At 42.2% G+C, this 15231-nt stretch overlaps 2 protein-coding genes across 2 annotated transcripts; one reads left to right on the forward strand and one right to left on the reverse strand.

The window, feature by feature from the left end:
- Window positions 1–3009: 3009 nt before the first annotated feature.
- H1-2 (H1.2 linker histone, cluster member) lies at window positions 3010–3746 on the forward strand. The gene has a single exon (XM_016193169.2). The coding sequence runs from the start codon at window positions 3054–3056 to the stop codon at window positions 3690–3692; it is 639 nt and encodes a 212-aa protein (XP_016048655.1). The 5' UTR covers window positions 3010–3053; the 3' UTR covers window positions 3693–3746.
- A 2665-nt stretch (window positions 3747–6411) lies between these two features.
- On the reverse strand, window positions 6412–6908 carry LOC103123900 (histone H2A type 1-B). The gene has a single exon (XM_007534576.2). The coding sequence runs from the start codon at window positions 6838–6840 to the stop codon at window positions 6448–6450; it is 393 nt and encodes a 130-aa protein (XP_007534638.1). The 5' UTR covers window positions 6841–6908; the 3' UTR covers window positions 6412–6447.
- Between the last annotated feature and the right edge of the window lie 8323 nt (window positions 6909–15231).

Genomic DNA, 15231 nt, shown 5'->3' on the forward strand with positions numbered 1-15231 from the left:
CCCTTACGCTGGTCCTTGGGCTTTGCGCCACCTGCGCTTAACCTGCTGAGCTACCGCCGGACTTGATATTTTTAAAGTATTGATTGCACGCGAATTTTTTACAATCTGAATATAGAATTATGTAAAATGTATGAATTTTAGTCCCTTCCCCCCTTTTTTTGCTGCCAGAGTTATTGCTGGGGCTCAGTGCCTGGACATTCTGCAGTTTTCAGTGATATATATCTATATCTGTATATCTGTATGTATGTATGGAGAGAGAGAGAGATATGAAAGAGAGGGGAGAGAGAAGAGAAACAAAGAAGCAAGGAAGGAGAGGAACCTAATAGTACTAATCTACCACTGATGAAGCTCCTCTTTGCATGCGTATTGAACCCTAATCCTTGAGCATGGTGATATTTTCACTCTACCAGCTCAGCCATCAATCAGACATGGCTTCTTTCTTAATTCTTAGCTTTGTTTGTTTGCTTATAAGAGAGGAGGATAGAAAGAATCAGAATATTACTCTGGCACATGCAATGCCAGGGATCCAACTAGGGGCCTCATACTTAAGTGTTCACTGTGCTATATTCTGGATCACTCCATGTTTCTTTAAAATGACACATTCTATTTTAACGTGTGGTATCTTTAGTTCAGCAGATGACCTACAAGTGGAGTTACACAGTTCTCTAATATAGCTTGGAAGGACAAGAAGAAATATTTTGTCCTGTTTTTAAGTTTTGGACAACTTTTCTCAACACAATTTATAGGTATCTGCAGACTCGTTTGCAGGACATTTTATTTTCTCCCCTATTGCCTATACCCAGCACAAGATTTTAGGTGGCTATTTTAATGACTTGTGATCTGGACTTGAGGTTTACATCTTGATTTGATTGATTCAGACTGACTGATTATAATAAAGAACTGAATCACAGTAATAAAATGTACATACTGCTAAATTATAACTCAGGATGCCAATCTACAGTGAAGTGAGAAGCAGTGACAGTAATGAAGATTTCTCATAGCTGGTTTCTTGGTTGTTAAGCACACTCTGCCCAAGGTCTGGTTTGAGGAGGTGGCTCAGAGGAAACAGAATTAAGTTGACATATCCTGTTTTATTATTTTTTTTTAACTAAAAAAAATTAGTAGAATGAAGGTGGATTAGTTATTTACATACTGCCTACACTGAGTGCCTTATTGACGGATGGTAGGTGTAGAGTTTTCCTATGACTGCTAATTGATCCTTCACTAATCTTATTAGACTGCTAATTCTCAGAGGGTATGAACAGTAGTACACAATTTCCAAATGCTGAATAAATGTTATTCACTGAGGGCTGGAGAGATAACATAATGATTATGCAAAAGACTTTTATGCTTGAGACTCTGAGGTTCAATTCACAGCATCATCATAAACCAGAGCTAAACAGTGCACGGATATCTATTTCTGTCTCTTTCTACTTAAATAAAAACAACAATATATTTAATATATAAACATATGAAATAAAATACTGTAAAAGTAAATATATATTTAAAGTCACTTGCTGAAACCATGTGATTATCCTTAATCTAAAAGATGTCTCACTGAAATTTTATTTCCATAGCATATTTTAATTACTACAACATAAGGCTGTTATCTCACTAATATACACTTTCATGCAGCCATATATTTGGATGAGGCTGTCTGGTGAATGACATATCTTTGTACCCTCTTTTAGTTTATAATTACATTAAGTATATAATCAGAATTTCTTCAATCTTTTTTTCTCAAGGAAAAGAAAATGCAATTGTTTGGAACCAAAGGGTCAGATATCAGGAAGCAAACCTTAACGTTGTAAACCAAATTTCAAAACAGAATTCATACACTTGAGCAACTTTAGAGACGATAAGAGATGTATTTACTCACAAAAAGTTTAATTCATACATTCGTTTTTTTAAATAGTTGCAATCTGATTTTCTGTTTCAAACCTTTGACTATATATAATCCAACCTATATTCAAAGTGTGTAGTACAAATCAGCTGCTTTATTTCTATGCTTTTGAATTCCAGTTACTAAGTGTTCTTCTGCACCATATATATCAGGTATTTTTACTGGAGGTCTAAAAACATCTCTAGTCCATTTAGGGGGACTAAACATATAAATGTTTGTTTCCTTTTTGAAAGCAGGTCATTTAAAGGTCTTTAACTTGCTAAGTCTTTGGGGGGTGATGGTTCGAGGACATTGTGTGGTCTTCCTTCTCTTATTATACCTATTCTTGAGCATCAGACCCCCTACCTCGTACAACCCAGAGGGGAACCAGAAAGCTTCTTTAAAACAGCCCAATTTTTAGCATTTGGAGAAGTGAAGGGTGCCCCGCCCCCAACTGTGAAAAGAGGGATTTCATACTTTCAATACCTTAGACTCAAAAGATTAAAGTCTCTAACTCGCCACCAGCCAGGACCCTCCTCCGTCCCACCCAAGGCTTACAAACCCCCTCATACCCCAACTCAGATGCTTTGGACAGGCCCAGGAATCCTTGTCCCACTCTGCAATTCCTGTGGATCTGTGCGCAGAATTCACAGAGGACCTGTGTTACTTTCCTTGCGAAGAAACAGAATTATGGTGAAAATTTAGGTTTAAACCATTCCGTTTTTGTCCCTAGAACAAAAGAAACATGTGCCCAACCATCCCTGAGAAAAAGAACTTTCAAGGGCAAAGGAGCGAATAGGTAATTTAGAAGAAAAACAGAAAGTGGTCTTTGACTGCCCTGAACTTCCCTCGGAGTTGGGGGAATTGGGGATGCCTGGACGCGTTGTCTTTCAGGTTGAGTAAAAAATAAACATAGATCATGAAGCCTGAGGCTTCTCGGATCCTTTTCCGACCAAATCTGGGTGATTTGGTGCGCAGAATTTTAATATTTTCCCTTTTTTGTGAAGTGGAACAAACACAACTTGGGCGCAGCGCAGAGGCTCGGAGCCTGCCAGCCAGGCGGGCGACCAGAGCACCAATCAGCGTGCGCCTGCGCTCTATATATACGGCGGCCGGGCCCAGTGTAGCTCTATCGGCGTTTAGCCCCTTGTACCCGAGTGTAATACTCAGCATGTCGGAGACTGCTCCTGCCGCTCCTGCTGCCGCGCCCCCTGCGGAGAAGACCCCAGTGAAGAAGAAGGCGGCCAAAAAGCCAGCTGGGGCTCGCCGCAAGGCGTCAGGTCCCCCTGTGTCCGAGCTCATCACTAAGGCTGTTGCCGCCTCCAAGGAGCGCAGCGGCGTGTCTTTGGCTGCGCTCAAGAAGGCGCTGGCGGCCGCCGGCTACGATGTGGAGAAGAACAACAGCCGCATCAAGCTGGGGCTCAAGAGCCTGGTGAGCAAAGGCACCCTGGTCCAGACCAAGGGCACCGGCGCCTCCGGCTCTTTCAAACTCAACAAGAAGGCGGCCTCTGGGGAAGCCAAGCCCAAAGCCAAGAAGGCGGGTTCGGCTAAACCCAAGAAGTCTTCTGGAGTAGCTAAGAAGCCCAAGAAGGCGACTGGGGCAGCCACCCCAAAGAAGACTGCTAAGAAGACCCCAAAGAAGGCAAAGAAGCCGGCGGCTTCTGTGGCTAAGAAAGTGGCCAAGAGTCCGAAGAAGGCTAAGGCTGCTAAGCCGAAGAAGGCTGCCAAGAGTGCAAGTAAGACCGTGAAGCCTAAGGCCGCCAAGCCCAAGGTTGCGAAGCCTAAGAAGGCTGCATCCAAAAAGAAGTAGACCTTTACAATGTCTGCTTCTAGAACCCCAAAAAGGCTCTTTTCAGAGCCACCACTTCTATCAAAAAAGAGCTGTATATCTTGCTGCTTTCCCCTATTATATATTAAGGTAAGGTTGAGCCATGGAGGCCTTGGGGCATGAAAACGGGAAGTCGTGGGGCCAGATTTGGGCCTCGGGCTCGCCGTGCTTTTTTTCCCCCTGGGGCGCACTCAGACTGCTTGTCAGCTGTTTGCGCAGCCTATTCTCCCTCCCGCCGCCTGCATATTGGGTATTTGCCAGCCCTTCCTGGGGCCGGTGAAATGTAAAAATAACCATAAATCGAATCTAGCAGGTCCTATTCTACAGGGATACCTCCATTGGGCCAGAAGTTCAAAAGTCCCGCCGTACTTGCGGGTTGGTCCTCTCTGCCCGTGATACTAAAATTGTAAGCAATTGGTTGGTGGCCATCCTGTTGTCTTTCTGTTTTGCTGTTGGCTTCCTCCCCACCCCTGCAGTTTTCACAAGAGAAATGCTGATTTTCTTTTTCCCAGTCAAGGTGTTCTAAAGTGCATCATTTAACTGAGAAGTATGTGCACGCCTTTACTTTGTTAACTTGTGTTAATTTTCCTCTGCCTTGTAGTAAGAAAGCAGAAAGCAGTTGCACAACTACAGTGACGCACTCAAGGTGAGACCAGGCCAGGCCGGGAATTTTTATCTTGCTGCTTTCGGTGATGGGTTTCGGTGCAGCAAAAACGACTTTTGGTCGGCCATTTTGTCCTGGAAGGCAGATTATTGGTTCTTAACAATCACGTTTTAAACTCAATTTATGCGTTCTACGTGGAGATCGATAGAATGTTGGGGTGTGTAGTAGTAATAAAGGATTTTAGATTTCGCTAGCAAAATCCGTTTCTTCTTGTACAGAATAAAATCACAACGTTCTATTTTTATTTATGGAAGTTCCAGCTTCCTTAGTCAGCCTTCCTCCTCTCAGATTTGAAATCGAGGAATATTAACCTTTGCTTTGTCTTAACGAATGCTAAGGGTCTTTGAGAATTACAAAGTTTTGTCCAGTAAGTTTTACTTAACAATTGAATGTTATTAACAGCTGTGTGATACGAATCTACTTACCAATAAGTCCACTAATTTAAGACTTCGCTTCTTCTGCCCCACCACTTGAGGGACCACTCTATAATCATTACCTATGTTCTATGAATATGCAACCAAATTGTTTTAGCCATCTTAATCCACCTAGTAAACACAGTATAGAAACAAATCTGCATAAAGCTACCTTCAAGGTCTAGCTACTAGGATTAGAAGGAATAACTGCTATCTAAATATACCATGTTACAGTGATTTTGAGTGAAAATGTGGGTGGCTCTTAAAAGAGCCTTTTGTGAATCAGATAGCTTTTTATGCTCTCTCACCACGAATGCGGCGGGCAAGCTGGATGTCCTTAGGCATGATGGTCACACGCTTAGCATGGATAGCACACAGGTTGGTGTCCTCAAACAGCCCCACCAGGTAGGCCTCACAAGCCTCCTGCAGAGCCATCACAGCGGAGCTCTGGAAGCGCAGGTCGGTCTTGAAGTCCTGGGCGATCTCCCGCACCAGCCGCTGGAACGGCAGCTTGCGGATCAGCAGTTCGGTGGACTTCTGGTAGCGGCGGATCTCGCGGAGGGCCACGGTCCCGGGCCGGTAGCGATGGGGCTTCTTCACGCCGCCGGTGGCCGGAGCGCTTTTCCGAGCTGCCTTGGTGGCCAGCTGTTTGCGCGGCGCCTTGCCGCCGGTAGATTTGCGAGCGGTTTGCTTGGTACGAGCCATATCTACAGACAAAAGAAACTCAATGACAGTGAGCTGTTCTATTGCCTTTAAGTACTGTTAGAAACATCCTGATTGGCTTGAAATTTTTCAAAAGTCCCGCGCTGTGCGACTATTGGTCTAAGGGTGAATTGGAGGTTTGGTTAATTACTAAAGAATCTGATTGGATGGGCTATTGCACTTAGTCCCAGCTCCTTCATTACCCCCGCCCCCCCCGCCCCCCCCGCCCCCCGGAAACGAAGGAAATTGAAATACTCGATTTCATCGCTTTAGAAAATCTAATACTGTGCATAATGAGCTATTTAAGGGCCACATTAAAATAAACTTTTATAAGATAAATACTGCGTGGAAGGTAAGATTCTTGTTTTGACTCAGTGACTCGGCAATTTGAGTATTGTTTCCCTTGGGTATTTTGGAAAAAAAAAATAGCAACTAGTACTTTTATCATAATCGCATCCCTAATCTTGACTTTTTTTTCCTGTAAAACTATATGGTGCAGTGCTTGTGTGATCAAGGTGACAAACTGCCTAGGAAACACTCAACATTGGGCGTTAACAGACATTCGCTTTTACTAGACAAAAATGGTTGTCATTTAAACTGAAAACCTGACAATGCCGCGAACTCTTAACGGCAAACTTATCCTAGTCTTCCTAGCTATATGGGGTTGTCAGGTCGCCTTTTCACTGGTTCTATAGGGCAAAGAAGCGCATACCTTAATTTTGTATACATGGGGAATGGGAGAAAAAAAAGCTTAGAGGTAGGCCAACTTCAGACTATTACGGGGAGCGGATGAAGAGCGCCCACTACCAGGTCACAGCTAGTTGTCTATTGTCTTTGCTCCACCTGGGCAGTCCTAGTTCTTAGTATGTGATTAACAGGTTTTTTAACACAGCAAGAAGACAGCTCTCTCATGGAGATGTGGGTGGCTCTGAAAAGAGCCTTTTAATACTCCTATTCTTTACTTTCCCTTGGCCTTGTGGTGGCTCTCAGTCTTCTTGGGAAGCAACACAGCTTGGATGTTGGGCAGGACGCCTCCCTGCGCAATGGTTACGCGGCCCAGCAGTTTGTTGAGCTCCTCGTCGTTGCGGATGGCCAGCTGCAGGTGGCGCGGGATGATGCGGGTCTTCTTGTTGTCGCGGGCCGCGTTGCCCGCCAGCTCCAGGATCTCGGCCGTCAGGTACTCCAGCACCGCCGCCAAGTACACCGGGGCGCCGGCTCCGACGCGCTCGGAGTAGTTGCCCTTGCGGAGCAGGCGGTGCACTCGGCCCACGGGAAACTGGAGTCCAGCTCTAGAAGAGCGAGTTTTGGCTTTGGCGCGAGCCTTGCCACCTTGCTTTCCGCGTCCAGACATACCTAACAAAAGTAAGTGTATGAGAAGTAAGCCTCAGCGTAAAGTCAGGTATTTATACATAGTGCAGGGATGATCCAAGCTGATAGTTGATTGGTCAAAAAGTTTTCATTGCTTATCCTATAGAAGAAACTGTGCATCCCTTATTTACATAGTCCCCTCCCCTTACTGGACGTGCACGTACTTGTCCAATCAGAACTGATAATTATTGAGTCTTCATTTGCCTTGAGCAACTATAAATAAATGGGCTTCTTAGTTTATTTCTACTGTTTTTCAGCTCCTTGTTTTATGTTTTTGTCTTCATTTGGAGGGCAGAGTCATGCCTGAGCCATCCAAGTCTGCTCCAGCCCCTAAGAAGGGTTCTAAGAAAGCTATAACAAAAGCTCAGAAGAAGGATGGTAAGAAGCGAAAGCGCAGCCGCAAGGAAAGCTACTCCATCTATGTGTATAAGGTTTTGAAGCAGGTTCACCCTGACACTGGCATTTCATCCAAGGCAATGGGCATCATGAACTCCTTCGTGAACGACATCTTCGAGCGCATCGCCGGAGAGGCTTCCCGCCTGGCGCACTACAACAAGCGCTCGACCATCACCTCCAGGGAGATCCAGACTGCCGTGCGCCTGCTGCTGCCTGGAGAGCTGGCCAAGCACGCCGTGTCAGAAGGCACCAAGGCTGTCACCAAGTATACCAGTTCCAAATAAGTTTTTCTGGAACACATTTTAAAAAAAGGCTCTTTTAAGAGCCACCCATTTCCTCAAAAGAGAGCTGCTAAGTGCTGTTGACTGGCTATGGAAGAAGGGCAAACGCTAGAAGAAGAAGTACAATAATGAGATCTTGAGTTCAATCCCTGGAATCACCTATGCTAGAGTAATACTATGGTTCTCTTTCCTCTATAATTAATAAATCTTTTAGAAACACATTAAAAGATTCCACCCATCCTCATCCTGGTAAAAATTTACTAATTCTGGCTTCAATTTAAGCCTCACTGATTCTGGTGATTGTGGGGGAAGGTTGAGGTCTGGATGGTAATATTACTTCCTAGGCTCTCCAAAATGACCTCTGGAGTTGGGAATTGTATTGCTAAGGCAAAGAAAGAGTTAACCAAACTCCTGCAGGAAGCCCAAATGCACAGAAGATAAACCTCAGACTCTTCTGACCAGATAACACAGGGCCTTGAGGAATATCTTTTTGACTCACATGGTATATTCTATCCTGACAGGTTATAAAATTTCTAAATCCTTTCCATCCCCAAGGCAGCCACTGAATGCTACAGGACTCCAGCCTCTTCTGAGGCTGACCTCCCAAGACACAGAATGTAGGAAAAGATAACAGTAACTAGACAACCAGACTTAGCACTGGTTGAAGATTCTCACCCCACCCCAACCTTGCTGCATTCACTTCTGTGATGATGCTTTCTGCTTTCAGCAGTGCAGCACCCTATATAAGCTGTTTCTCCCCTTTGTTTGGGGCCCAGAATTAATTTTTAACAATTAAAAAATTAATACCTAATAATCATTTCTTTGATATAGACAACTAGAAAAGGAAAGAAGGAGATAGACACCTGCAGCACTACTTCACCACTTGCAAAGCTTCCCTCCTGCAGGTCAGGACTGGGGGCTTAAACCCAGGTCCTTGTGTATTGTAACATGTGCATTTGATTATGTGTGCCACCACCTGGTCTCTTGGGCCCAGAATTCTTTCAGAGCCTGACCTATTCCTGTGGCCTGTTAAACATTAAAAAACTGTTTCCACATTCCTGGATTATCTCTTGAATCTCTGTTGAGAGTAAATTTTTTTTTCTTCAATAATAATTCCCTAGAATTATACATTTCTCTCCATTTTTTCCTTTTTTTCACCTTTACTGAAGGATTAATGTTTTACATTCAACAGTAAATACAATAGTTTGTATATGCATAACATTTATCTCATTATTTTCTTCAGAAAGTTTGCATGATTATTTTACTATCTTCTCTTATTTTTACCCTCCTCCTGTTAATATTTTGATATTTTACCTAAAACTGTGACCCTTGTCACATAGGAAGCTCCCTTCAAAACGTTCAGATATACTTTTTCCTAGATGTGTTACCTTGACATATGTAGCCAATGTCAAACCAGTCACAGTGGACTTCAAGAGAAACTTGCCAAAATTTTTGAAGATCACTGGGATTTAGAAATAACCTCTTTAGGAGAAACCTAATTTAAGGCATAATAAACATCTAAAGGCTGGGTTGTTATTAACCTGCTTGATGTTTGTTACTTGACTAGCTTGAGAAGGATGCAGAAAGGTGGAGGAGTTTTATGTGGTTCCCCTACATCTTGAGACATTCAAACCAAAATCCAGGGCTCCTAAACTGAAAAACTAGGTTTTTTGGTTTTTTTTTTTCTATCTGTGATAACTGGCTGATTAAAAATTTGAAAGTACTAAATATCTACATATCTATATGTAATCTATACTGGGTTCTTGACTGTGGTAGATGTGAATCAATAGTATGCTACGGAAAAATCCGTGTTTCACTTTTCCAGTGTTACAGCTAAGAATTAGCCAAACAATGATACCAAAGTTGTATGGCGGGCAGGAAGTTACCTTTATTTCTCGTTAACAGATTTCAGGTCAGTTTCTACCAGGCTTGAACAACTTTCTGCTTCCATAACCCAATTTTTATCCTTGCCAATCTGGGTGGATTGCATGCTGTTTCTTTACACACAGAATCCAGCAATGTGTGTGGATAGAATCTGTCAAGATGTGTGGATAGGCTACAGACAGGATCCACCAAGGTTTCCACTCTGGGCGTTGGAATGTGGAAGTGAGAGTCCATCACTTGCAGCAGTTTTCTCTCCTCATTTTTTTTTTTTTTTTTTTGTGTGCCTGCCGATTTTTCATTTAATTCCTTCCTCTTCTTGTATACATGAAATATTTCCTGTTATACTGGCTTATTTGTTTTCCCTTTGTACCACTTGAAACTTTAACTACTTCCAGGTATTAAGTTATAAATTTTACTACTAACATGTTGACAGGCTCAACCTGGGCAGAGTGAGAGAAAGGGGGAAAGCACACTCATAATACCGGTTTATAAACTGGTAAGCCTTGCCTTTGTAATAAAAAAAAAATCCATATTATAGCTTAAAAATAACCAAAGAACGAGACCTGAGGCCACATGGAGGGCAGGGAGTTATTTTATGTTAATGGGTTATAGGCCAATTCCTACCAGATCTGCACAAATTTGTACCACAGTACCCAGCTTTTTATCAGTTTCAAACTGGGCATGGCACAAGCTGATTGATTACAAACAGAATTCATCAAGGTGCTGACACTAAAGGTGAGAGCAGCCTGCCATTTGGGATACTGGAATGCTGAAGTGGGGGTCCACCAGCATCCTATGGATTTTTCATTTCAGGAGTATAGATCAGAGTTCTTTTGGGGTGCTGAAGGTGGGAGTTTCAATCTTCTCAAACTTCTTCCTAATGAGACACGGACATAGCCTGGTTGATCCATACTCCAGGATGTTAAAATTTTGCTTTAGGCCGTACCCATTACAAACTGAGACCATCACAAGAAATAGATGAAGTTGAATTTATTCACACAAGCACATAAAATAGTCAGTGAAAAGACACAAACTCACACAGGTAAAGACACAGGGGGCTCACCTGAAGGGTAGACACACAGGAGGGTTTCAGCTGAGGAGCCCACAAGCTGGAATAACACAGAAACACCGTTGCTTGTGAACTGTTTAGCTCTAAAAACTAGTATCTTTTATAACCGCCAGGATGGGGGCATTCATTCTTTTCTAAGGAGTTGGGTGGTTAACCAGACTGTGTCCCCTCTTGCAGCATCCTGCGTGAGTAGACATTCACATCCTGTATACATGGGCTAAACAAAAGGGTCCAGTAGCAATCTCTGGAATGTCTGCCTTTTTCACAAGCAGGGTAAACCATTACTTAACAACCCATGGCGCCTACCTAGGTTTAAGCAAATGTCCCTCTTATAAACGTGACAAGATTTATCTAAACCCTCTAGGTGGCTCTAGGGTTAATCTGAGAAAGGGGGGGGGGTCTTTAACTTCCCCTTACTTGGGGCGGCTTTGGCTCTGAATTGGAGAACTTTAAAGAAATGAAATTTGTTCAAGAAACTCACTTTCTTATACAGGACAGACCTGTTCTGTCCCTAGTCTTTTGCTATTGGGGCAGGGCTCTGAAAAGATGAGGTTTCTGAATACTTTGCCATCTAGTCATCTGTCCATGGTGGTCAGTATGGAGTCGTAGCAGCCTCTGGAACTTGATGACTGAAAGGTGGCAAGGTATACAAATGTTTAATAAATGGAGGGCCAAAGAACAAGATTAGGATCAATGAGAATAAGAAACCCAAAATGAAAGGAAGATATGATACTTATTTAGGTATAAATATTTAGGAAACTAGGACGCTAACAATCTGAGCCATCACCATAAAGGCAGGCTTGAGAAATATCTGGGAAAATGACATTAGTATAGAGTTATAGGACTTGAGAACTGGCTGAGGACAGACTGTGGCTCTCATATTTAAAGAAGACACATATACAGACACATATAATGAACTCTGTACCAAATCATTTGACCTGGGCCTCATGTCTATTGACATTTATTTATTTATTAATTTATTTTTAAAAAGGAGACATTAACAAAACCATGGGATAAGAGGAGTACAATTCCACGCAATTCCCACCACCAGATCTCCGTATCCCATCCCCTCCCCTGATAGCTTTCTTATTCTTTTTTTAAAATATTTCTTTTTAAAATATATTTATTTAGTTAGTTTCCCTTTTATTGCCCTTGTTGTTTTTCATTATTGTTGTAGTTATTAATGTAATTGCTGTTGGATAGGACAGAGAGAAATGGTGAGAGGAGGGGAAGACAGAGAGGAGGAGAGAAAAATAGACACTTGCAGACCTGCTTCATCGCTTGTGATGTAACTCACCTGCAGGTGGGGAGCGAGGGGCTCAAACCGGGATCCTTATGCTGGTCCTTGCGCTTTGCACCACATGCAGTTAACCTTAGGGTGGGGCGCACTTTCCTACATGCTTCTCTCATTTCATATCAAATAATATTGCATCCGCCGATCACAACCTAATCAACGCAACGAGTGCCACCTCAGCATGCTTCACTTCAGACTGTGTCCAGAGACTTCGGGTGTGGAATGACAACCCTTCAGCTTCATTACTCGGGTGAAACCTTTCCTTTCATAGTATTCTCTAATTCCATTCCAGGTGGTTCACTTCCTAACAAAGTCCCAAAACCTACATATAGTCCAGGTCCCCTGAGATAGAGCATATGTTTACACATATCCATAAACTAGGACAAAATACATACCTGAAAGCAAATGTACACAATAGTCAGCAGTGAGTACCCCCCAACACTTCGTCTGCACTATTCCAGCCTTTAGGTCCATAATTGATCAACAATTTGTTTGGCTTTGTATGTAAACTCTCTTTTCAGCCACCAGGTTCCAGATGCCAACATGATGCCAACCAGACTTCCCTGGACAGAGGACCCCACCAATGTGTCCTGGAGCTCTGCTTCGCCAGAGACCCACCCTACTAGGGAAAGAGAGAGGCAGACTGGGAGTATGGATTGACCTGTCAATGCCCATGTTCAGCGGGGCAACAATTACAGAAACCAGACCTTCCACCTTCTGCAACCCACAATGACCTTGGGTCCATAGTCCCAGAGGGATAAAGAATGGGAAAGCTATCAGGGGAGGGGGTGGGATGTGGCGATCAGGTGGTGGGAACTGTGTGGAGTTGTACCCCTCCTATCCTACGGTTTTGTTAATGTCTCCTTTTTTAAATAAATTTAAAAAAAAAAGGAAGTACGTAAGTTTGGGCGGAGGGTGGATAGCATAATGGTTATGCAAACAGACTCTTATGCCTGAGCCTCCAAAGTCCCAGGTTTAATCCCATGCACCACCATAAACCAGAGCTGGACAGTGCTCTGGTTAAAAAAAAAACAAAAAAACAAACAAAAAAAAATCTTAAGTTTTAGAGGAATTTAAGTCAAGTTTTTTTTTTTAAGCTTGATAGTTACAATAAAGGTAACTTATGTGCTAAAATACTGAACAAACGTCTTGCCAACCAGATATAATAGTATACTAAAAGATTGTTCATCATGACTAGGTGGGGTTTATCTCAGGGATACAAGGTTGGATATATATATATATATATATATATATATATATATATGTCCCTGCGATCTACTACATCAATAAAAGGAAAACCAAAAACTGCATGATTATATCAACAGATGTAGAGAAAGTGATAAAATCCAATATCTTTTCATGATCAAAATGCTACAGAAAATGGAAATACCATAGGTGGAAAACTCCTCAGATAGTGGAATATATATATATCCTATCTACAGCCAGCATCATATTCATTGGTAAAAAACTGGAAGCACCCCCCCTTAGGTCAAGTACTATACAGGGCTGTTCCCATCACCATGACTATTCAACACAGTGTTAGCAATTCTTGCATAGCAATCAGGCAGGGGCAAGGAATTAAAAGGGATATAGACTGGAAGAGAAGTCAAACTTTCACTATTTGCAGATGATATGATAATATACATAGGAAAACCTAAAGAATATAGTGGGAAGCTCCTGGAAATTATCAGGCAATATAGCAAGGTGTCAAGCTACAAAATTAACATGTAAAAGTCAGTGCCATTCCTTTATGTAGACACTAAGTTAGAAGAAATTCAGAAATCAATTCCTTTTATTATAGCAACAAACCCAGTAAAATATCTAGGAATAAACTTAACAAAAGAAGTGAAAGACTTGTATACTGAAAATTAGGAAATCAAGGAAATAGAAAAAGACACAAAGAAGTGGAAAGATATTCCATGTTCATGGGTTGGAAGAATGAGTATACTATCCAGAGCCATATACAAATGTAATGTAATCCCCATCCAGATTCTAGTCAATTTTTAGGAGAATAGAATGTTAATTTGGAACTAGAAAAGACAGAGAATTGCCAAAACAATCTTGAGAAGAACAGAACTTGAGGCATCACCCTCCCAGGTTTCAAACTGTATAAGGCCATTGTAGTCAAAACTGTTTGGTACTGGAACATCAATAGACACACTGACCAGTGGAATAGAATTGAGAGTACAGAAATAAATCCCCACACCTATGGACATCTAACCTTTGACAAAGGTGCTAGACTGTTAAATGGGGAAAGGAGCCACTGAGTTGTCAAATGTAAATAAGCTCCTATCTAGGCTAAAGTTCAGATATTCTCAAGCTTACCTGTATGATAATTGCTCAATCAAAGATTGTTGGAGTCCTAGTCTCCTAGAAGCACAAATGGGCACAAGAAGAGAATGCTGACTGGTGTGCTTCTTTTTCTATGTCACATCCACACCTGTTAGCATTTTCTTCTTGTCCAAAATTTCTTTCTCTAAGAGTAATGAAACGAAAAAACCCATAGGCTGCTGGTGGACCACCACCCCCACCACCCCCACCCTATTTCTGCATTCCACTATCCTGATTGACAGCCTCTCATTGTAGTCAACCTGCTCTCACCTTTATTGTCAGCACCTTGATGGACACTGTAGCCAATCAGCTTGTACTATGCCCAGTTTGAAACTGATGAAAGTGGGTACTATGGTACCAGTTTGTGCAGATCTGGTAGGAATGGGCCTGTAACCCATCAATGTAAACTAAACCTACCTCCCTGCAACTCCATGTGGCTTCTGGTCTCATTGTGGTTACTTTTGAGTTATGGAATCTTTATTACAGTAACACACACTTGTGTATACTTTATAATACAAGTAGTAATTCTAGGAAACTACTTATGGTATATGTTTCAATGTCCTAAGTCCTCTAGCCATACTGGGTATTGTAGGATTTGGAGATGATTGGTGAGTATTCTGAATGAAACATTGACAGAATTCCCAATGTTGTAGCTAAATGCAAAGAAGGCTGACAGTGAAATAATGCAAAGACTTTCCAGTTAGGCATTGGGGTGCTAGCTCTCAAGAACACATTATCTTGGCAAGGGTACATAATCATTGTAGATTTCTCAGTTTTGAAATCTCTAAGACAAGGATAGTCCTCTTCATTGAAATAAAAAGAAAGAATGATAAGACAGTGAAAGAGCTAACTAATCAAACTTCTGTAGGAAGCCCTAATGTACAGAAGATAAAGCCCAGACCTGTCCGGCCAGACATCATAAGACCTTGAGGAAGGTCTATTTCACCCATGTGATATATTTATCCTGCTCATCACCAAGGCAGCCACTGAATGATGTAAGACCTCAGCCCCTTTAAAGTGATGTTCCAGTAAATCTTGAGACTAGCCTTCCTCCAAACAGCTATACAGGAAAAAGATAACAGTAACTAAGACAACCAGACCTTGAGCAGTGGGTTGAAG

This window comes from Erinaceus europaeus, chromosome 4, assembly GCF_950295315.1.
Source record: "Erinaceus europaeus chromosome 4, mEriEur2.1, whole genome shotgun sequence".
In the NCBI taxonomy this organism is placed as follows: domain Eukaryota; kingdom Metazoa; phylum Chordata; class Mammalia; order Eulipotyphla; family Erinaceidae; genus Erinaceus; species Erinaceus europaeus.